Source organism: Phyllopteryx taeniolatus, chromosome 9 (genome assembly GCF_024500385.1).
Source record: "Phyllopteryx taeniolatus isolate TA_2022b chromosome 9, UOR_Ptae_1.2, whole genome shotgun sequence".
Taxonomy (NCBI): Eukaryota; Metazoa; Chordata; class Actinopteri; order Syngnathiformes; family Syngnathidae; genus Phyllopteryx; species Phyllopteryx taeniolatus.
The window spans coordinates 6,914,852-6,937,206 of record NC_084510.1 but is presented as its reverse complement, the minus strand read 5'-3'; the positions used below and the strand labels follow the sequence as shown (position 1 = coordinate 6,937,206).

Below are 22,355 nucleotides of genomic sequence, written 5' to 3'. Positions count from 1 at the left end.
AGAAAAAAACGTAAACAGATCAATTTTATCTTGAAATGAAACATAAAGCTACTTGGAGAACATTGGTCTAATTCAAGCTTCACAGTAAAACACACTTAGCAACGCGTGCATCTAATGAGATCCAGTACGTGAGCTTTGTCAATTTATCTACTGTACTTTTGTTACCTTATTTTACTTTATAGGAGGAACAACATGGGGAAAAAAAATAAAAAATCCTCAGAGTATGCAGTGCAGTTGAGACCCATAATAATCTTGTTTGTGTCTCTCAACACTGAACATTTATGCTTGGGGGGGCGATAAATAAAAAAATAAAAAAAATAAAAATAAAAAAATCACTTTTGCTGGATGTTATCAGATTGTGGCTGTGTGCCTAATGAAGTGTCCAATGAGTTTTTGGACAACATATTGTTTTGTGCCACACTGCTGGTCACACAGTATTAATACCTGCTACCATAAATATGTGACGTGAGGCTAAACTTAAAAGTATACTGCTGTAAATAGGAGTAAAATGCCAAGAAAATACATATGACAGTTCTACAGACGTACCAAAGTGGTCTCCGTTCTCCACGCATTAGGTGATAGCTCCATCTCAAAGGAAGGGCTGTGACTGGTGGGATGTTATTGTACACGCTCCAGAAGAGCTGTGAACAACAAAACAAAGTGACTTATAAACTCTTTTTTCATATGAGCATATTGTGCATGTGTGAAATTTGTGTATGACAATGTTTATTTTTCTGTGCTTCAGCTACTATACTACCATGTTAGAGTATATTATGCAATTACTGTTGGTGGTGATGTATTTGTACATGGCCAGAGATACACATGTCCTATATAGCACTTTCAGATTTACATAGAAAAAGTTACTTTGTAGTTTTCCAAAGCTTCCACTTTGAGACCCGATTTCAAATGTTTGCATTTGTAGCCTCCAAAACATTGCTGCGATGTAAACGACCAAAACAACATTTTATTTTATTTTTTAATGCATTTTTAGGTAAGGATAATAAGTCCGGCGGCACGGTGAACGACTCGTTAGAGGGTCTGCCTCACAGTTCTGAGGACTGGGGTTCAATCCCCGGCCCCGCCTGTGTGGAGTTTGCATGTTCTCCCCGTGCCTGCGTGGGTTTTCTCCGGGCACTCCGGTTTCCTCCCACATCCCAAAAACATGCATGTTAATTGAAGTCTCTAAATTGCCCCTAGGTGTGAATGTGAGTCCGAATGGTTCTTTGTTTGTATGTGCCCTGCGATTGGCTGGCAACCAGTTCAGGGTGTACCCCGCCTCCTGCCCGATGATAGCTGGGATAGGCTCCAGCGCTCCCGCGACCCTTGTGGGGATAAGTGGCTCAGATAATGGATGGATAAAAACTCCTTAAATTAGGATACTTTAGAAATTATTAGAATGCACCACAGCCCCACTTTCACAGATATAGATTTTGGTTTGCCAAAAGTAGCAAGCAATATACTAAATTTGATGGTAAAAAGGCACTCCACTAGTGAAACATTTGTGGAGCACTTCACAGACAGTACTCATCCAAAAAGTAAACACAAATCCTTCTATCTGCATTGTTATCTGGATTTGCATTCAACTGAATGTGTTCTTTCACTATCCAACGTTTCATGGAAATCAATTGTTGTTTTGTGTTGTCCTAACCCAGCGAAGAAACCAATCTACATTGATTAAAACAACCTCTCATCTGCCCAATTTCATGATTGACGATAAGGAGCGAGAGTATGAGTAGCACAAGAATAGTGACTAGTGAGCACAGATCAGATGCCAACAGACTAAAATTTTTCAAAAATAAAGCATGTTATACCCTAGATGCTCAATTGACATGTGCTAATCGTTGGCAAAGTCTGTTCGTTCCAGAATTGGCCGCTGTTGTTTACTGGCGCTGTTGCACAATGCAGGCAGAGAATGGGAATGACTTATTTCTGGGTCTAAGATATACAATGACTAGATCCAATTCCAAAAGACGTGCTCCCGTGTGTACGTGATGGCCATGTTGAATGTTGCGCATTGACGTGGTGGCCATGTGATGGTTATATCCATTGTCCATTGTACAACCCCAATTCCAATGGAGTTGGGACGTTGTGTTAAACATAAATCAAACATTGTATTCTGTTTTTATGTATGTTCAACCAATATTTAATTTAATACACTAGAAAGATAAGATAGTTAATGTTCAAACTGATCAACTTTATTGTTTTTAGCAAATAATCATTAACTTAGAATTTTATGGCTGCAACACGTACCAAAAAAGCTGGGACAGGGTCATGTTTACCACTGTGTTATATCACCTTTTCTTTTAACAACATTCAATAGACGTTTGGGAACTGAGGACACTTAGGTGAAGCTTTGTAGGTGGAATTCTTTCCCATTCTTGCTTGATGTACAGCTTCAGCTGTTCAACAGTCCGGGGTCTCCGTTGTCGTATTTTACGCTTCATAATGCGCCACACGTTTTCAATGGGAGACAGGTCTGGACTGCAGGCAGGCCAGTCTAGTACCCGCACTCTTTTACTACGAAGCCACGCTGTTGTAACACGTGCAGAATGTGGTTTTGGATTGTCTTGCTGAAATAAGCAGGGGCGTCCATGAAAAAGACGTTGCTTGGATGGCAGCATAAGTTTCTCCAAAACCTGTATGTACCTTTCAGCATTAATGGCGCCTTCACAGATGTGTAAGTTACCCATGCCATTGGCACTCTCACAGCCCCATACCATCACAGATGCTGGCTTTTGAACTTTGCGTCCATAACAGTCCGGATGGTTCTTTTCCTATTTGGCCCGGAGGACACGCTCTCCACATTTTCCAAAAACAATTTGAAATGTGGACTCGTCGGACCACAGAAAACTTTTCCACTTTGCATCAGTCCATCTTAGATGAGCTCTGGCCCAGAGAAGCCGGCGGCGTTTCTGGGTGTTGTTGGCTTTTGCTTTGCATAGTAGAGTTTAAAATTGCACTTACGGATGTAGCGCCGAACTGTATTTACTGACATTGGTTTTCTGAAGTGTTCCTGAGCCCATGTAGTGACATCCTTTACAGAGAGAGAGAGAGAGAGAGAGAGAGAGCGGCATGGCTCAGAGGAATACAAAACTCAAGTCTCTGGAGTCTGGAAAAATACTTACTATTATAGCATTTTTGGTATAGCAACAGTCTTTGTTTGTTTTTTGTCAAGCCGTTCACCTATAGCAACAGAGTTGGAACTAGGAAGCACACTAATTCATCGCAGCTCATGAAAGCGACTCACCTATGATGATTAACTCTATGTCAAGAATGTCACCATGACCAAGAACACCGTGATAGGTTTGGATAAAATGTGAAACTTTCAAACATTTTCAAGCATTTTTTAAAATATCTATTTACAATATTTTTGTATGATACTGGACGTTTTAGGCTACAAAAAAAAAACTAAATAATTTTGTGGTGCAGATTAATATAGGTGCATATGGCCTCAAAAAAGAAATCAATAAATAAATCGGCTACATCAGACAACCCCCCCACCCAATTCGTCCGTTCTAGAGGTTCCACTGTAATCCACTTTTACAATTACGTACTGTATTACAAAAACACACACTCACTCCCATTTACGCAGTGTCCCTGAACGCATCTCGCACACTCACGCAGCTGCCGTATGCCGGCCTGGTTTCATTCTGAAGAGTGAAATCGGAAATGTAGCAGGTGTACATTCTTTCATCGTGTCCTCTTTCATAGTTATCATACAAGGACTCCGGGCTGCTCCGTGTGTTGTTTGAAGCGTTGCTTACCCTAACATGTGTGCTAACCTTATTAGCATGTCCAAACAGGTCCCTCTGCTGGTCACTTTTAACTTAACTTTAAATATTACAGGTTCACCCACATCGCAGCAGACCCTGCGATGTGACTATTGCGCACACGTACATTGCGATGACGATGCTCAAACAAAATATCGTGCATCCCTAATTGGCAGCCTATTTCTTAAAATGTGCCATTTTTAACCACCAATTATTTATCCTTTGTGTAAAGTAGTGATGTTACGAGATGTGCCGTGTCTTCAAAGCATGTCAGGTCATCAAGGACGATGCATTTCTACAAATTGCGGATCAAGGCTTGCTTCATTTAGGGGACAAGACAAAAATGTTGACGGCTGAAGCCTCGCTGCCCGGCTGTACCACATGACTAATTCGAGAAGTGCTTCAGATTTTGCCGTGAGGTTTGACAGCAATATAAGCCCCTCATGTGTTTTTTTGTTTGTTTGTTTTTGATAAGAGTTGCAGCCAGCTCAGAGTATCGATAAAGATTTTATAATTTTTACAGACTATTAGAGTTTGGAGAGTGTTTATAGAGTTTGGAGATAGCTTGGACAGTAGAGAGCGCGAGCGATTGTAACAGATGTCAGTTCATGCAGTGCCTAACGTCACTCCTCGCAATCCTTATAAAACAGCTGAACCAGTGGCCTGGGCTATTAGCCCAGTGTTTGGTGCACTCAACTCTCAACCCGGCGGACGGTGGTTGCGTATGAAGCTCAGGCAAGACCGCACTGGATAAATAACTTTTATTCCGTCAGGCGTCTTAATTAGGTTTGTTCATCAAGAACTGTATTTTCCACCATTTCTTATTTCATTCAAAGGTGAGGTGTTTATTGTGTTCCAAGAAAGTAGGGTACAATAACAACATCTCACCGGTAGAGAAAAAAAATACTGTACCCCAATTTATATAATGCTCTTCAATGAATCACTTAAAATAAAAAACTGTTCAGAAAGCGTTATTTCTGAATGAAAAAAACAATAGCTTCTCCCCTGTTCTATACGCCATTGTCCAAGTTACACAAGCATATGCAGTGCCTTCTTCCTGGTTCTACAAGCACTTTCAGTCCTCTGCCAGCTTAAGCCTATGTCCATACCTATACCTATAACCCATATCATATGATACTAAGCTTTTTGAAAAAAAATTTCATACACAGAAGTTGTTCAAAAAAAATTTATTATACACTTTATGTCGAGAAATTATTTGGTCAAACATTGTTTTGTAATACATATTCATTCACAAGTGTGTGTGTGGGGGGGTAAGGACAATATGACTATTTTCATGTTGAAACTGTCAGATGACAATAATGCTTACCTGAACACTTTGCACTGTGTATATCTTCTTCAGATTGGATTCACATTCTGCAGCAGTTGTGCCTGGTAATGACCTGGATCAAGGAATTAAACAAAAATTAAACAACTGAACAAGTAAATAAAGACCTTTTTAAACTTTCTTTTGGTCAGTTATGCTGTTGTAATCATTGGTGACATTTAAAGAGCAGCTTGCATTTACTGTAAATGTTCATTACATTATGCTCTCAGATGCTTAACTGTGTTAAAAACAAGCACAGCCAAACAAGGGGGTGGGCAGATACATTGGCAGGGGTGCCTATTAAGTCGATTGTGATCTACCAGTCGATCGCATAAGTAGAGTGGGTAGATGGCGTGGCTTTAAAAAATAAATAAATAAATAAACAAAAAAAAAATAATAATAAAAAATGTGTTATTTGTTATAACAAATAGACGCCAGTCTATCATCCATCCTCACTAAAACGTTTGTCACTTGACTGACATAGACAACAAGCAATCTAACATCTTTTCTAACCCACAGGTTAGCACACATGCACTTTCAACAGCGCCAGTAGCTACTGAGTATCCCAGTTAGCTAATTCGTTTCTACAAAATTTAAGAAACGGATTAACAAAAAACAAACAAAAAAACAAAACAAAACAAACAAACAAACAAAAAGAGTGAGCAGTCACTACCATCCAGAATGAGAAGATGAGGACTTTTATTTCTCACAATATCATATTTGAAGTGTGTTTGCCTCATCTGCAAGTCTACCATTGTTATTCCAAAAAAAGGAAATTTTCAGACTGTTCATAAAAGCTACGACTAAGTGATCTCACAATATTAAAAGTGATTTTGATATGGATCTCGATATTTTCGTGGTCTTGTCTCGGTATCAAATGAGCCGTTGTGTTTAAAATTTTGTTTTGGCAATACACAGGCAAGTCGCATTATGCTCACTTTACTTCTTTGTTACAGTATATAAGCACTTGATTGGCCGCAAGAAATAGACTGATTGGTGGACTGGCCCACGTGACCGAAATGCTCCATTGATATGGAAATGTGTGCAAAACGGTGGTTGCACCAGCTGGAACTGGGTTACATCAGGGGCGTACGTTAACTGCCAGATAAAAAAAATAGTCGTGTCAAGTGTCACCTAATGTGAACAGTGGGACACATTGATCATCGTCACTTCGAACGCACCTCGCCTGTCTGAGCGTCGCTTTGCAATCGATCGGGCGAGAGGTGCCCCTCACATCGGTTTACATCCCCAAAAGCGTAATACAGCCCACAGCTTTGCGCAGCCCAAGTCCCATCCACTTTGCGAAGCGGAGCTACACCGGCTGCTGTTTCCCCTCACCTCCAACCTCAGATCAGACAACATAACCCACCAAATATAAGTATCATGAAGCGGAGAAAAAGAAACAAAGAAGGAATCCCATTATTATTTTATTTATTGTTATTTGGCTGATTCTATATTTCTATACCTATTCCCGTTAAGCCCTGTGTTTCTGACTTGATTTGAATTTTTTGCGCAAAGGAATCACTGTTAGTAGGCAGTATCCATATTCTAATGCTATATATAAAAAATATGACAATACATACTGTCAAATTGCTCAAGAGACAATTTCTCAATATACCGTGTTGTTTTAGGTAGGCCTAACGCGATAATTATTATATCGACTTATGGTTCGATAAATAAAATGGACATCATATTTTTTCCGGAGTCGATAAATTGTCTTTGTTGTGGTGAGCCGGCACGTGGATCACACAGTGAGCCGACAGAGTTGGATGGCTCGGTCATTAGCCGCTAGTGGGCTCATCGAATGCCGGCGGACCGGTACACTCTTGCTGGTGTTGGCTCTGTCCAATACTCGACAGCCTTGCTCCTCATGGAACACGCAGATTCACACAACACAGACACTTAAGGGAAAGTTAACTCATTATTATGTTTGCTATCCCATGAGCTCGCAGAGCTAGCATGTGAGCTAACAACCTAGCGACTTAATGAGCTAAACAGCTAGCTCCACCGCGTTTAAAACGTTAGCGCTTCGCTCAGAGTTGTGTCTGTTGGTCCCAATTAAGACACACATGGGAAAATTAACTGTTTACTATGTTTGCTAGCCCCTCCTGGAAGCCGTCACCTTATCGTGGTGGAGGGGTTTTTGTGTCCCAGTGATCCTAGAAGCTAAGTTGTCTGGTGCTTTATGCCCCTGGCAGCGTCACCCATGACAAACAGGTTCTAGGCGAGGGACCAGACAAAGCACGGCTCAAAAACCCCTTATGATGACGACAAACTATGGACTCAGGTTTCCCCTGCGGGTCACCAAGGCCCCCCTCTGGAGCCTGGCCTGGAGGTGGGGTTCGAAGGCGAGCGCATGGTGGCCGGGCCTGCACCAATGGGGCCCGGCTGGGCACAGCCCGAAAGGGTAATGGGTCCCCCTTCCCATAGGCTCACCACCTGTGGGAGGGGCCATAGGGGTCGGGTACAGTGCAAGCTGGGCGGTGGCCAAAGGCAGAGACCTTGGCGATCCGATCCCCGGCTACAGAAGCTGGCTCTAGGGACGTGGAATGTCACCTCTCTGGCAGGGAGGGAGCCCGTGCTGGTGTGTGAGGTCGAGAAGTTCCGACTAGATATAGTCGGACTCGCCTCCTCACACAGCCTTCGGCTCTGGTACAAGTCCTCTTGAGAGGGGTTGGGCTCTCTTCCACTCTGGAGTTGCCCACGGTGAGAGGCGCTGAGCGGGTGTGGGTATACTTATTGCCCCCCGGCTCGGTGCATGTATGTTGGGGTTCACCCCGGTGGACGAGAGTGTTGCCTCCCTCCATCTTCGGGTGGGGGGACGGGTCCTGACTACCCATCGTTTTTGGAGTCCTTGGAGGGGGTGCTGGAGAGCGCTCCCCCTGGGGACTCCATCGTTCTGCAGGGGGACTTCAATGCTCAGGTGGGCAATGACAGTGAGACCTGGAAGGGCGTGATTGGGAGGAACGCCCCCGATCAGAACCCGAGCGGTGTTCTGTTATTCGACTTCTGTGCTCATCACGTATTGTCCATAACGAACACCATGTTCAAGAAGAAGAAGAATGAAGAAGAAGAAGAATCATCTTTTATTGTCATGAACATGCATGCATGCACACGAAATTTGTTCTCTGCATTTAACCCATCACAGTGAACACATACACATGTTAGTGGAACACACTGGAGCAGGGGGCAGCTGAAGCGCCCGGGGAGCATTTCGGGGTATCAGTGTCTTGCTCAAGGACACCACAGCCGTGAGTCCGGGGGATGTTGGCGGATGGTCCAGTCGGGGGTTTTTTTTAACCTAGGTCCCCCACGGTGGCAGGCGATGATCTTAACCATTGGGCCACGGCTGCCCAAACCCAAGCAGGCACGGGGAGAACATGCAAATTCCACACAGGCGGGGCCGGGGATTGAACCCGGGTCCTCAGAACTGTGAGGCTGACGCTCTAACCAGTCGCCCACCGTGCCGCCTAGCATAGGTGTCCACACCTGCACTTGGCACCAGTACACCCAGTACACCCTAGGTCGCAGTTCGATGATCGACTTTGTGGTCGTGTCATTGGACTTGCGGCCGCATGCCTTGGACACTCGGGTGAAGAGAGGGGCGGAGCTGTCAACTGATCACCACCTGGTGGTGAGTTGGCTCCGATGGTGGGGGAAGATGCCGGTCCGACGTGGCAAGCTCAAACGTATTGTGAGGGTCTGCTGGGAACGTCTGGCAGAATCCCCTGTCAGAAGGAGTTTCAACTCCCACCTCCGACAGAACTTTTCTCATGTTCCGGGGGAGGCGGGGGACATTGAGTCCAAGTGGACAATGTTCCGCGCCTCCATTGCTGAGGCGGACGACCGGAGCTGTGGCTGTAAGGTGGTCGGTGCCTGTCGTGGCGGCAATCCCCGAACCCCGTGGACACCAACGGTGAGGGATGCCGTTAAACTGAGGAAGGAGTCCTATCGGGCCTTTTTGGCCTGTGGGACTCCTGAGGCAGTTGATAGGTACCGGTTGCCCAAGCAGAATGCAGCGTTGGTGGTCACTGAAGCAAAAACTCGGGTATGGGAGGAGTTCGGTGAGGCCATGGAGAAAGACTTCCGGGCGGCTTAGAGGAAATTCTGGTCTACCATCCAGCGTCTCAGGAGGCGGAAGCAGTGCACCATCAACACTGTGTATCGTGGGGATGGGGCGCTGCTGACCTCGACTCGGGATGTTGTGAGGCCCCGGGGGTGGATGAGATTCGCCCGGAGTTCCTAAAGGCTCTGGATGTTGTGGGACTGTCCTGGTTGACACGCCTCTGCAACATCGCATGGACATCGGGGACAGTGCCTCTGGATTGGCAGACTGGGGTGGTGGTCGCCCTTTTTAAGAAGGGGGACCGGAGGGTGTGTTCCAACTACAGGGGGATCACACTCCTCAGCCTCCCTGGTAAGGTCTATTCAGGGGTGCTGGAGAGGAGGGTCCATTGTGAAGTCGAATCTCAGATTCAGGAGGAGCAGTGTGGTTTTCGTCCTGACCATGAAACAGTGGACCAGCTCTACACCCTCGGCAGGGACCTCGAGGGTGCATGGGAGTTCGCCCAACCAGTCTACATGTGTTTTGTGGACTTGGAGAAGGCGTTCGACTGTGTCCCTCGGGGAGTCCTGTTAGGGGTGCTTCGGGAGTATGGAGTACCGAACCCCCTGATATGGGCTGTTCGGTCCCTGTACGACCGGAGTCAGAGTTTGGTCCGCATATCTGTAAGTAAGTCGGACTCGTTCCCGGTGAGGGTTGGACTCCGCCAAGGCTGCCCTTTGTCACCGATTCTATTCAGAACTTTTATGGACAGAATTTCAAGGCGTAGCTGAGGCGTAGAGGGGGTCCGGTTTGGTGCCCTCAGTATTGCATCTCTGCTTTTTGCAGATGATGTGGTTCTGTTAGCTTCATCAAGCCGTGATCTCCAACTCTCACTGGAGCTGTTCGCAGCAGAGTGTGAAGCGGCTGGGATGAGAATCAAGTGGAGGAGTTCCAAGTATCTTGGGGTCTTATTCACGAGTGAGGGAAGAATGGAACGGGAGATCGACAGGTGGATCGGTGCAGCGTCTGCAGTGATGCGGACTTTGTATCGGTCGGTTGTGGTAAAGAGCTAAGCCGAAAGGCGAAGCTCTCAATTTACTGGTCGACCTATGTTCCTACCCTCACCTATGGTCACAAGCTGTGGGTCGTGACCGAAAGAACAAGATCCCGAAATGAGTTTCCTCCGCAGGGTGTCCGGGCTCTCCCTTAGAGATAGGGTGAGAGCTCCTCTCGATGTGGAGGATCTCAGAGTTGAGCCGCTGCTCCTCCACATCGAGAGGAGCCAGATGAGGTGGCCCCGGGGACGACCCAGGACACGTTGGAGATACTAGGTCCTTCGGCTGGCCTGGGAACGCCTCGGGATCCCCCTGGAAGAGCTGGATGAAGTGGCTGGGGAGAGGGAAGTCTGGGCGTCCCTGCTAAAGCTACTGCCCCCGTGACCTGACCTCGGATAAGCAGTAGAAAATGGACGGATGGATGGATAGATGGATATGTTTGCTAGCTCGTGAGCTAACAAGCTAGCCCCCGAGCTAAAGAGTTAAGAAGCTAAACAGCTCAGTCCACCGCAGCTACATCGCTTCGCTCCAAGTTGTTGTGTGAGTCTGCAATTAACACACACAGGAAACTTAACTGTTTATTATGTTCATTAACCCGCATGCTATCAAGCTAGCGAGCTAAGGAGCTTCACAGCTTGCTCCACCGTGGCAAAGTCGTTTAAAATGTCAGCGCCTTTCTTAGTTGTTGTGCGTGTTAGTCCCCAATTAACACAAACACGGGAAAGTTAACTGTTTATTAAGCATAACCTCAGGAGCACACGTTATTCACCCAGTGGCTGACTACAGCGAACGTTAACATATATTTGATTGACAAGTGAAGGGCTCGTCTTCAGCAGACCAACCACAGAGTCTTGTAGCTCATGGGCGGGCCTTATTTTTCATGATTTAAGAGGTATAAAAAACAAAACAACACAATATCATTTATCGTGATAGTTTTTGGGAAAATACTGTATATCGTGACGGGCCTAGTTATGAGCATAGTATGATTATTTCTACAGCAATAATAGTGTTTTGGAGGTAAACGAATGTAAACATTGGATGAATGGGGATAAAAGAGCACTGTAATATATGATTTGAAGAAGTCTATTTACAAAAACCTGTGGGAAAACAAACTACTATTAAAGCCTATTGAGAAGGACTCGGTCAGCAAGAAAAGGAGAGGTCTTTCGGTTTGGCTGCACTCTGCACTGCGAGTCTTTCTGCAATACCGTGAGCTTTCCCACAACAATGTTTCTCCAAGGTTGAAAATTTACCTGTGGTGGTGGGCAGGGAGGTGCAGGGTGGGGCCGTTGTGTTTGATAAGCGCATATACAATACAATAACAATACAATCATTTATATATATCATGTATGTGTGTGTCATATATACACACATATATACGCACACACATATACATATACTGTATATACATACAGTATACACACACACAAAATTTTAGTTTTACTAATTATTAGTACAATTCATGGCTATAAATGTGTACGAAACAGTGTTCACTTTGCTCGTTCCCCACCTCGCCAGTGGCTAATTGAAACAGGATGTGGTGAAGCAAATATTGCCCACATTAGCCACACTGGCGAATGAAAATCGCCTGCGTCAAAAGCCCTTCCTGATAAAAGTTGAGCGCTCTCATTCTGCTGTGTGTTAACTGTGTTAGTGGTTTAGTTTTTCCCCAGCTTTGTAAAATGCTTCAATTCGTCACAGTGTTGGAGTGCAGACTCGGGAGAGCCGCCGTCCAGCCGCTGCTCAATAAGCAAGTTATTTGTTGGCTGCATCCAATGTCATCTGTCATACTAAAGAATAATTTATTGTTTCGTGAATCGTACTGAAGACAAACTTACCACAAAAAAAAAAGAATGCATCCTAAATCGAAATCGCAATGTTTGTTTAAAAAAAAAATTATGAATGAATGGTTTCATTACCCAGTACCAACGCTGCCTAACGTTACTAAAATGAAGGCATTACAATTGCACAAATATTAATGCTTCAAAGAATAAATCAATTACAAAATTATTAAAACTATTTAGTTTGCACTGATATTGCAACATTTCACAATCAAAAATAAGCGGCCCCCAAACCTTTTAGTGCCACTGACCATTTTCACATCAAGACATACAGTGCCGTGAAAAAGTATTGCTTCCCTTCTCAAATACTTTTATTTTTGCACAGTTTCTGCACTTCAAGACCATCAAACAAATGTAAATATCAGACAAATATAACCCAAGTAAACTTAAAATGGTGTTTTGGTGATTTCATTTATTAAGGGGAAAAAAAACTATTCAAAGTTACCTGGCCCCGTGTGAAAAAATAATTGCCCCCTAAATCTAATAACTGGTTAGGCCATCCTCAGCAGCAACAACTGAAATCAAGCATTTTCTATAACTGGCAATGAGTCTTTCACATCTCTGTGGAGATATTTTGGCCCACTCTTCCTTTCAGAATTGTTTAAATTCAGAAATTTTTTTTAGGGGTTTTGAGCATTAATGGTGTTTTTAAGGTCATACCACTGCATTTCAATCTTAGTCAAGTCTGGCCTTTGACTAGGCCACTTCAAAACCTTCATTTTGTTTTTTAAGCCATTCAGAAGTTGAACTGCTGGTGTGTTTTGGATCGTTAACCTGCTGCAGAACCCAAGTGTGCATCAGCTTGAGGTCACAAACTGATGGCTGAACATTCTCCTTAAGGATTTTCTGTTAAAGACCAGAATCCATGGTTCCATCAATCACATCAAGTTGTCCAGGTCCTGTAGGAGTAAGCAGCTCAAGACCATCACACTACCACCACCATGTTTGACTGCTGGTGTGATGTTCTTTTTCTGAAATGCTATGCTACATTTACACCAGATGTAACGAGACACACACCTTCCAAAAAGCTCAACTTTCCTCTCGTCTGTCCATACAATAGTGTCCCAAAAGAATCATTCAGATGTTTTTTTGATTTTTCTCCAAAAGTAAGACAAGCCTTCATTTTATTTTAGGTCAGCAGTGGTTTTCGACTTAGAATTCTGCCATGGACGCCATTTTTGCCCAGTCTCTTTCTTATTATTGTGTCATGAACACTGACCTTAACTGAGGCAAGGGAGGCCTGCAGTTCTTTAGTAGTTGTCCTGAGTTCCTTTGCGGTCTCCTGGATGAGTCATTACTGTGCTCTTGGGGTATTCTTTGTAGGCTCGCGACTCCTGGAAGGTTCACCACTGTTCCATGTTTTCTCCAAGTGAGGATAATAGCTCTCCATATGGTTCCCTTATATCCTAAAGCTTTAAAAATGGCTTTTGTAACCCTTTCTAGACTGATAGATGTCTATTACTTTATTTCTCGACTGTTCTGTAATTTCTTTGGATCGTATCATTTTGTTGTAGCTTTTTTAGATCTTTTGTCCAACTTGAATTTTGTCTGGACAGATTCTGTTTAAGCGGTTTCTTTAATTAATAATAAGGTCACATTGAATAGTTTGTTTTTCCTTAATAAAATCACATCACCATTTAAACCCAGCATTTTAAGTTCACTTGGGTTATATTTGTCTGATATTTATATTTGTTTGATGAGCTTAAACATTTAAGTGGGTAAATGATGCAAAAATATAAAGAGAAGAGGGGGCCACTACTTTTTTCACGGCACTGTATTTTGGAGGCACGGCAACTAAAAAAAAAATAAAAGATTAAAAATATCACTCAGAATTACGCTTCAACATTTACTGCAGTCACGTAAAGTGTCATTGTGTTTTGGTGCGCTATGTATCCTCCTAACCCAACGTCCACACTTGCAACACTATCTCATGCCGCGCTACCGTTTTGCATTCATTATTGGACTTTTATTTTCTTTTTGGGGGGTGTTTCTAGTTTCATCTTCTTGGGCGACTGTCAAAAAAACCCTATGTAGATGAGACACTGCACAATATCACAGTAATTGTCATACCGAACGTTTAAACCTAACTGGGAGATATACAGTAGATACCGTTACTTCCACTGGCTTCCCTCCAAAAATCAAGCTGGGTAAGAGAAATGTGCAAGAATTAAAATACCAGTTGATTTATTGGAACCCGTTGATACATTAATGTGTTACCCTTTTCAGGAAGATACTGACGCTAATTTACACGAAACAGAAACGTCAACATTGTTTTCATCTGATCTCATTTGGAGGATGAGCTTTTGACACTAGAAGCTGAAAATGAGATTGCGCTCATGTCCAGGGTTCATGGTCAGTTATTGAACTTACAAAGGAAAAATACCCTAACATAAGGAAATGTGCTACCTCTGTATTCAGCATCACTTGCAGGAGTCAAACTTTTCACACATGAGGATTATTAAGTCCAAATACTGTGCTTGAGGCTGGCTAACAGCAGCTGCTGTCTGGACTATTCTGTATTTTTCTGGTTGATTCCATTCATCCATCCATTTTCTGAGCCGCTTATCCTCACAAGGGTCGCGGGAGCGCTGGAGCCTATCCCACCTATCATCGGTCAGGAGACGGGGTACACCCTGAACTGGTTGCCAGCCAATCGCAGGGCACATATAAACAAACAACCATTCGTACTCACATTCACACCTACGGGCAATTTGGAGTCTTCAAACAATGCATGTTTTGGGGATGTGGGAGGAAACTGGAGCGCCCGGAGAAACCCCACGCAGACACGGGGAGAACATGCAAACTCCACACAGGTGGGGCCGGTCCTCAGAACTGTGAGGCAGATGCTCTAACCAGATGCAGTCTAACCAAACATCCGCAAAACTGCTTCAATAACCTTCAATAAGGAAGCGAAACGTGTGGTAACTCCACGTAATAAGAGAATTGTGAAAATGGAATTGGCATTGGCATTGTGGATTGCTGATTGCAGGGAAAAGACAGTGAGTTTGGACACTAACATGATCAGGACAAAGGCCAAACCTCCGCCACCAACACAAGCGTCTTCGCCTCTCTCAGGAAGCAATGTTGATGAATGTTAATTACTGTATAATAAATGTTAATGACTAAGGTTTTATAATAAAAGATTTTAGTAAATACGTGTACTGTTGTAATATTTGTCTCAAATATGTAAAGTATAAATACAAATTCCTCGAGGGGGGATGTGGGGGGGGGGGGCGGAATTCTACTTCGCGGTTTTTCACCTTTCGCGGGGGGTTCTGGTCCCCATTAACTGCGAAAAACGAGGGATCACTGTACATGCTACTGCTTTGGATTCAAGTTGTAGTCAAAGACAGATAGCAGTAAAGTACAAACTTTGACTATTGTCAATCAACACTGTGATGCTGTACTTTCGGTTTTAAGCACAAAGGAAAGACCTAGATTGCAATGAACACGTCTGCTTGTCTAGTCTCGCGTTGGAGAGAAAATAGGACAAGGGGAACGCAAATAACATCCCGCTACATTCGCTCCCGGAGGCCTGCTTGATAGCTGTAGCTTGAACGATATATTCCCCAGCTCAACCTCGCTCTTCCTAGGACCCAAACTTACGACAATGGCGGACGACGGAGACAAATTCATTACCTGTCCAACCAAAAGGTCCAAGGTGAGTGTAACGGCAGCGTTGAATTGTCGTCTCCTCGGTGGTTCTTTGTGATATTCTCCAACTCTTTCTCGTCGATATCGATGCTGTTGTCCGACGAAACGCTCTGACCGCTCAGGGCTCCTCTGTCCGTTTGGAGGTCCGCCATTAGAGCAGGTACAATGAGAAAGGTCTCTATGAGTGGCCTTATTATTAAAACACCCGCTTTGGTTTTCTCTCTTGGAAAGAAACACTCTTTCCGCACACCGACAATGACGTAAGTGCGTCACAGGCCAAACGTAGCTGTCGGTCCGCTTCAGACAACGCGAAAGACTGAAGGAAGATGCATTACTCTGATAGATTTTCTTTGGCTTAACCTTGGAGTTTTTGAGTTGACTCCCAGCTCGTAGTGCTATCACTTCGAGGATACAGTACGTGGTTCGTACTGTAACGTGATAAGGACTGTGCAGTACGAGCAAGTGATGTACGACGTTAATATGCGATTCATGGTTAATTCGCCTGAGTGGAACACCGTGGTATTTTTCTATCTTTGGTACCTCTGGGAAGCCACTTTTTTTTTTGTGTGTGTGTGTGCTTTTTAACCATAATTTACAAGCGTCAACAAGTCCGACGCTCATGAAATGTCCTAAAAGCATTACTTGATACTCCAGAAGTCTTGGAGCATCTTTCGGTTTGACTTAATTCGCACCAGCAGATCACAAACAAAATTGACAAACGTGCGTTGTTTATAAATGTACTTTTGAACTGTAGTAACATTTGGTTATACATTGACACAAGTCCTAAAATAACAGGTGAATAAACTATTGCAGGCGCGAGTCTAGGTCGAGTAGTTGGGCTGAGCCCATGACCTATTTTTGCAAAGTACCCTTCTGAAATTTGAATATTAGCAAAATGTGAAACTTTTTAGACCTTTGTGAAGACCATTTGGTGGACAACCCAAAATAGGGCTAGCCTTGCCACTAATAGATAATAATAATAATAATAACAATTATTATGATTATTACTATTGAATATCTTGGTACATTTGCCCATTCATCCTTCCTTCCTTCGATTTTAGGGTCTGAAACGGTTCCCCAGACGGCAAAAAGTATTTCCCAAAGAAAGTAGTTTTTTGAGAACATCCCCATTTTCTAAGGTTCTCAGCTCCAGCAACCTTCGGGAGCACTCAGGAAACATCGGCGCGTATCGGGAAGTGTATCTTCTTCTTGGTTTTTTTCTGAGATAATGTGTGATCATGCGAGATTTCGAGATTGGCGGTGCAACAGAATCTTTAGGCGTGTGGTCTGCAGTGTTGAGATTCTTGGAGCACACCACACACATGACAACCAAAACTGTTGAATGGACAATTTTCTTTTATCTTTACGTGTAAGATCTGTAGCAGATTAACAAATCTTTTAAGAGTGGAAAAATCTTCATGTGTGTACCAGGCCTAAAATGATGGATGGGATGGATGATGATGATGGATGGTCTGGTCCATTTCTTAGACCACAAAAAGATATCAATTAATTAATTAATTAATTAAAGTGAAAATGTGTATATTTTAAAGCCGTCTCACTGACGCCATTCATTTGAACGTACCCAGCGTGTATGTACCGTTCGCGTACATTTTGGTCACAAGCTTCGCTTTTTCATCCCTAGGCACATCATACATTAGGAATATAGTTAAGTATTGTTGTAAAACACAGTATTTGATGCTTTATACAGCAGCTGAAATAAGTATTTAACACGTCACCATTTTTCTCACTAAATATATTTCCAAAGGTGCTATTGATCTTAAAATTTCACCAGATGTTGGGAACAACCCAAGTAATCTATACATACAAAGAAAGCAATACCAATAAGCTAAGAAATTAAGTTTCATGTAACAATGTGAAATGACACAGAGAAAAAGTATTGAACACGCCAACTGGTATTTATTTAATACTTTTTACAAAAGCCTTTGTTTGCAATGACAGCTTCAAGACGCCTCCTGTATGGAAAAACTAGTCGCATGCATTGCTCTGTTGTGATTTTGGCCCGTTCTTCCACACAAGTCTTCAAATCTTGAAGGTTCTGTGGTTTTCTTTTATGGACCCTGAGTTTCAGTTCTTTCCATAGATTTTCGATTGGATTCAAGTCAGGTGATTGGCTGGGCCATTCTACAGCTTTATTTCTTTTCTTTGAAACAAATTGAGAGTTTCCTTGCCCGTATGTTTTGCATCATTATCCTGCTGAAATGTCCACCCTCACTTAATTTTCATCATCCTCATAGATGGCATCAGATTTTTGTCAAGAATGTCTCGGTACATTTGCCCATTCTTCCTTCCTTCAATAATGTGAAGTTTACCAGTACCATTTGCTGAAAAAGCAGCCCCACACCATCACGTTCCCACCTCTGAACTCACTCTGGGTATGGTGTTTTTAGGGTGATGTGCAGTGCCATTTCTCCTCCAAGCGTGGTGTGCATTATGGCATCCAAAGAGTTCAATTTTGCTCTCATCCAACCAGACTTTATTCTCCCACTATTTAACTGGCTTGTCCAAATGTTGTTCAGCAAACTTTAAATGAGCATTGACATGCTTTTTTTTTCAGCAATGGGGTCTTGCGTGGAGAGCATGCACACAGGCCATGGCGGCAGAGTACGTTACACACTGTTTTCCTTGTGACAACAGTACCTGCTAATTCCAGGTCTTTTTGAAGCTCTCCATAGGTGGTCCTTGGATCTTGGACAACTCTTCTGATTATTCTTTGCACTTTTCTGTCAGGAACCTTGCGAGAAGCACCTGATTGAGGAAAATTTATGGTGGTATGATTGGCTATTCACTTACGTATTATGACCCCAATCGTGCTCACTGGAACATTCAGGAGGTTCGATATGCGTCTGTAACCAATGCCATCGTTATGTTTTGCAACAATTCCTTTGCAATGGTCTTGAGACAGCTCTTTGCTCTTACCCATCACGAGATGTATCTTGACTTACACCTTGGCAATGAGACCTTTTTGTAGGCCATCAATTAGGACTGAAATAGCTGCTATTCATTTGCACTGACAAGGGGCTGGATTGCTGTTTGATTATTGATAGATTTTAGGTGTTGTCTTGGCTTTCCATGCCTTTTTGCACCTCCCTTCATGTGTTCAATACTTTCCCCCAAGTCATTTCACATTATTACACATAACTTAATTTCTTAGATTATTTCCAACATCTGGTGAAAATTCATGTCAATAGCACCTTTGGAAATATATGTAGTGAGAAAAATGGTGACGCGTTAAATACTTATTTCAGCCGCTGTATACTTCTTAGATGGCTTGAGGCGGACTGGCAAACCCAGAAATGTTTTTCAGTGTGATTGAAAGCTTCTGTGCATTTGGATAGGCTGTAAACCACGACGTTGCAGCAGTGTGCGCCTAAAATCAGTCATAGACTCATCGGCCACTCATGGAAACAGCTGCCAAACCCTGCACACTGCGCGACAGTTCTATCGGGTCTGGCCAAGACGCTAGGTGTGCGGTAAGTCTTTGTGTTGATTAGTTGTATACACCCCACCAGTACGCCGGCCGTCTTCAAAAGCGGAAGTTAAATGACGTCACATTATCACTTTCATTGTCACTTTCTTGAAGATCTAATCCCCTCCGATAACTTCCCAAAGATTTATAAGCCATCATTTGTCACTGTTAAGCCGTATTTATGGTTGCAGTGTGAAGACTTCGCACATCCAGTGTAGCGACCCGTACCCGGATGCAGTCATGTTACAGTAAACATCCATAGACAAACTCCACCATCTTTTGCGAGCTGTGTTGGGCCAGAGCCAGCTACATTACTGTTGAAGTAGGGGTGAGGGATATATTGAATGTACTCCATATATCAAGGGTTGTTGCACATGAGATGTATAAAATGACTGTATCGCGACTATCGAGCCATAAATCCACACGTCGCTGTACAATATTTGGCTACTCCACCCACCTGTTTACATGGCATAAAAATAAATATAAATTTTTTTCAAAATTTACTCTTATTTGTGTATTTCTACTTCTTACTGAATCGATATGGGAGCATTTAAATCAATATCAAATAGAATTGAATTTCAACCCTAAAGAATCGATATCTAATCGAATCACGACCTAAAGAACTGAAATCGAATTGAATCATGAGGTTCTTAACAATGCCCAGCCCTACTACACATGCAGTCATACATGGAGAAATGCAGGGTTTCCCACATATACATTTATTAGTGGTGCCCCGCCCCAATACAATTTTTGGCTGCCACAAATAGATTTTGGCTTTTTCTGCGCAGAAACTGTGCCTCGATGTGTTCCTTTTGTGTGTCTGCTAATGATCTATACAATCGATTTCCTTTCTGATATGCTACTGAAAATACAGTCCCTCAAATGACTTAAGTATCAAAAGTATCAATATTTAATTTTGAGAATCGATCTTCTGGTATCAGAGCCATCGAAATTTGAGACAGTATCGATCTGTCATGGTCTGTGTTTTGGTTTGGGTTGTGTTTAGTTTTGTTCCATGTTTTCCTGTGTTCCATGTTTGTCGTGTGCTCATTAGGTTGTTGTGTCCACCTGTTCTCGTCTACTTTGTGTCGACCAATCAGCTCTCTCCAGCCACTCGTGTCTTGTCCAGGTGTTCCTCGTTGTCTCGTCAATTTGTTTGTATTTAGTTCCCTGGTTTCTTTCAGTCCTTGTCGGTTCACTGTCGTTGTCACACGTCTTGCCATGTCATAGTCGCCAGTTGTTTAGTCACCAGTTGTTTTAATCATCGTGATTAAATATTATTATTTTGAGATTCCCGCACTCCTGCCTTGCCTCCCTGCTTCCCTGCAATTGGGTCCACCATGTTCTTGCCTTGCGTTCCTCGCCTTCGCCCTAACCACGTACGTGACAATCGATCCTTCAATACTCAAGTGACGCTGCTGCCCCCCAGTGTATCATGCCGTCTCATCACAGCACACTCGGTGCTGTTCTTGTTTGTATTTGTGTGCAGTTTCGCTTGGAATCACCACTCTATGTTTGGAAAACCCTACTTACCATTGTCAGGATGTTCTACTTTTTAGATTACACTGCAAAAAGTTTATTACGGAAGCAAACCGAAGCTTCAGCGCCAAGCACGGCAAGTCACCCCCATGCGTAACATAACTCCGTTGACTCTTTTGTCCCAAATTATGCAGTTTTAAAGGTGTGTAAATACTTTTTGGAAACAAATAAGGATATATATGCAACTTTTAAATCTCATGTCCACCATTAATATAAGACAGTGTCAGGGTCCCGCTTCACTTCATACTGCCACGGCACTAATACTGTAAACCCACAAGTTAAATTCTTCATTAAAATAATCTTGAAAAAGTTCCAATAAAAGTATTTAGTTGGAATTTTATGGACAGCACTGCATATTTTGAAAACAACTACTGTTACAAAAATCAAGTTCTGCTAATTTGCAAACAAACGTTTTATATTCAAATCACACTGTTTCTCTCCCCCCCCCCCCCCCTTAATCAAAACCCCCCATGAATGCTGATATTAAGTAAAAGTTATGCTGCAGTTAGGTTAATTAAAGTATGGCTTTTACAGTATGAATTCTCATGCAAAAAAACGCATGCAAGCCTGTTGTTATGCTTTGCTTTTATTTCCAGCGGCACAGTGGCCAACTGGTTAGAGTATTTCCCTCACACTTCTGAGGACTGGGGTTCAATCCCCAGCCCTGCCTGTGTGGAGTTTCAATGTTCTCCCCGTGCCTGTGTCGGTTTTCTCTGGGTACTCTGGTTTACTCCCACATCCCAAAAACATGCATGGTAGGTTAATTGAAGTCTCTAAATTGAGCGCATGTGTGAATGTGAGTGCAAATGGTTGTTTGTTTATGTGTGCCCTGCGATTGGCTGGCAACCAGTTCAGGGTGTACCCCACCTCCTGCCCGAAGATAGCTGGGATAGGCTCCAGCACTCCCGCGACCCTTGTGAGGATAAGCGGCTCAGAAAATGGACGGATGAACGTTTCCATAATCTTTTAAAATTATATCAAAGAAACGACCTGTTTCGTCAGCTACTGCTTATTGCAGACAAACTTCAAATTCACAGTAAAATATTTAGCAGCTATAACTTGAGTCACTGTCAATCTTGATTATACTGTATACAAAGCTACGGTATGCCAATTATGTATGACTACACTACATTATGCATGGTCCAGTACTATCAGTGGAAAAGTTAGTGTAGAGCCCTGTAAGTGTTTGATTTTACATTTTATATGAATTCCTTTATATTTATTTATTTTGATTGAAATTTTCCACTACAGAAAAGGGGCACTTCACACACAAAGGGGCACCTACGGTAAAAAAAAAAGTGGGGGCCACGTACGCCCAGTTCTGATATTGCTCCTTGTGTAGGTCTCGTCATTGACGCATTTGTGACAATTTTTTTCAAGGATTTTGTGCAACAGGAATCAACATTATCTTATATTTGTCAGTTTGAAGCATCTTCTTTTTGCCACCTCTTGTTTTCTGCTCCGTCATCCGCCCGGGTTTTGGTGGCGTGTCTGTTTTGTCAAACAATTGTGACGTTTGTAGCCTTTTGATGACGTAAAGTATATGTCGGTTAAGCACGACGTAAGCGTCTATTCTGCAACTCACATCCATCCATCCATCCATTTTCTGAGCCGCTTCTCCTCACTAGGGTCGCGGGCGT

General features: G+C 43.1%; 1 protein-coding gene and 1 long non-coding RNA gene across 2 annotated transcripts in view; one reads left to right on the top strand and one right to left on the bottom strand.

Annotated features, from left to right (window-relative positions):
* LOC133483368 (eukaryotic translation initiation factor 4E type 3-like) overlaps positions 1-16,004 on the bottom strand; it is a 23,357-nt gene extending 7,353 nt beyond the window's left edge. Inside the window, exons 1-3 of the mRNA XM_061784519.1 lie at positions 15,675-16,004; positions 5,098-5,170; positions 547-641 (exon numbers count right to left, since the gene is read on the bottom strand). Of these exons, the coding sequence (XP_061640503.1) occupies positions 547-641; positions 5,098-5,170; positions 15,675-15,841 (335 nt within the window). The 5' untranslated portion in view covers positions 15,842-16,004. The remainder of the gene's footprint in view (positions 1-546; positions 642-5,097; positions 5,171-15,674) is intronic.
* LOC133483370 (uncharacterized) overlaps positions 15,049-22,355 on the top strand; it is a 24,269-nt gene continuing 16,962 nt past the window's right edge. Inside the window, exon 1 of the long non-coding RNA XR_009790090.1 lies at positions 15,049-15,696. This is a non-coding gene — a long non-coding RNA (uncharacterized LOC133483370). The remainder of the gene's footprint in view (positions 15,697-22,355) is intronic.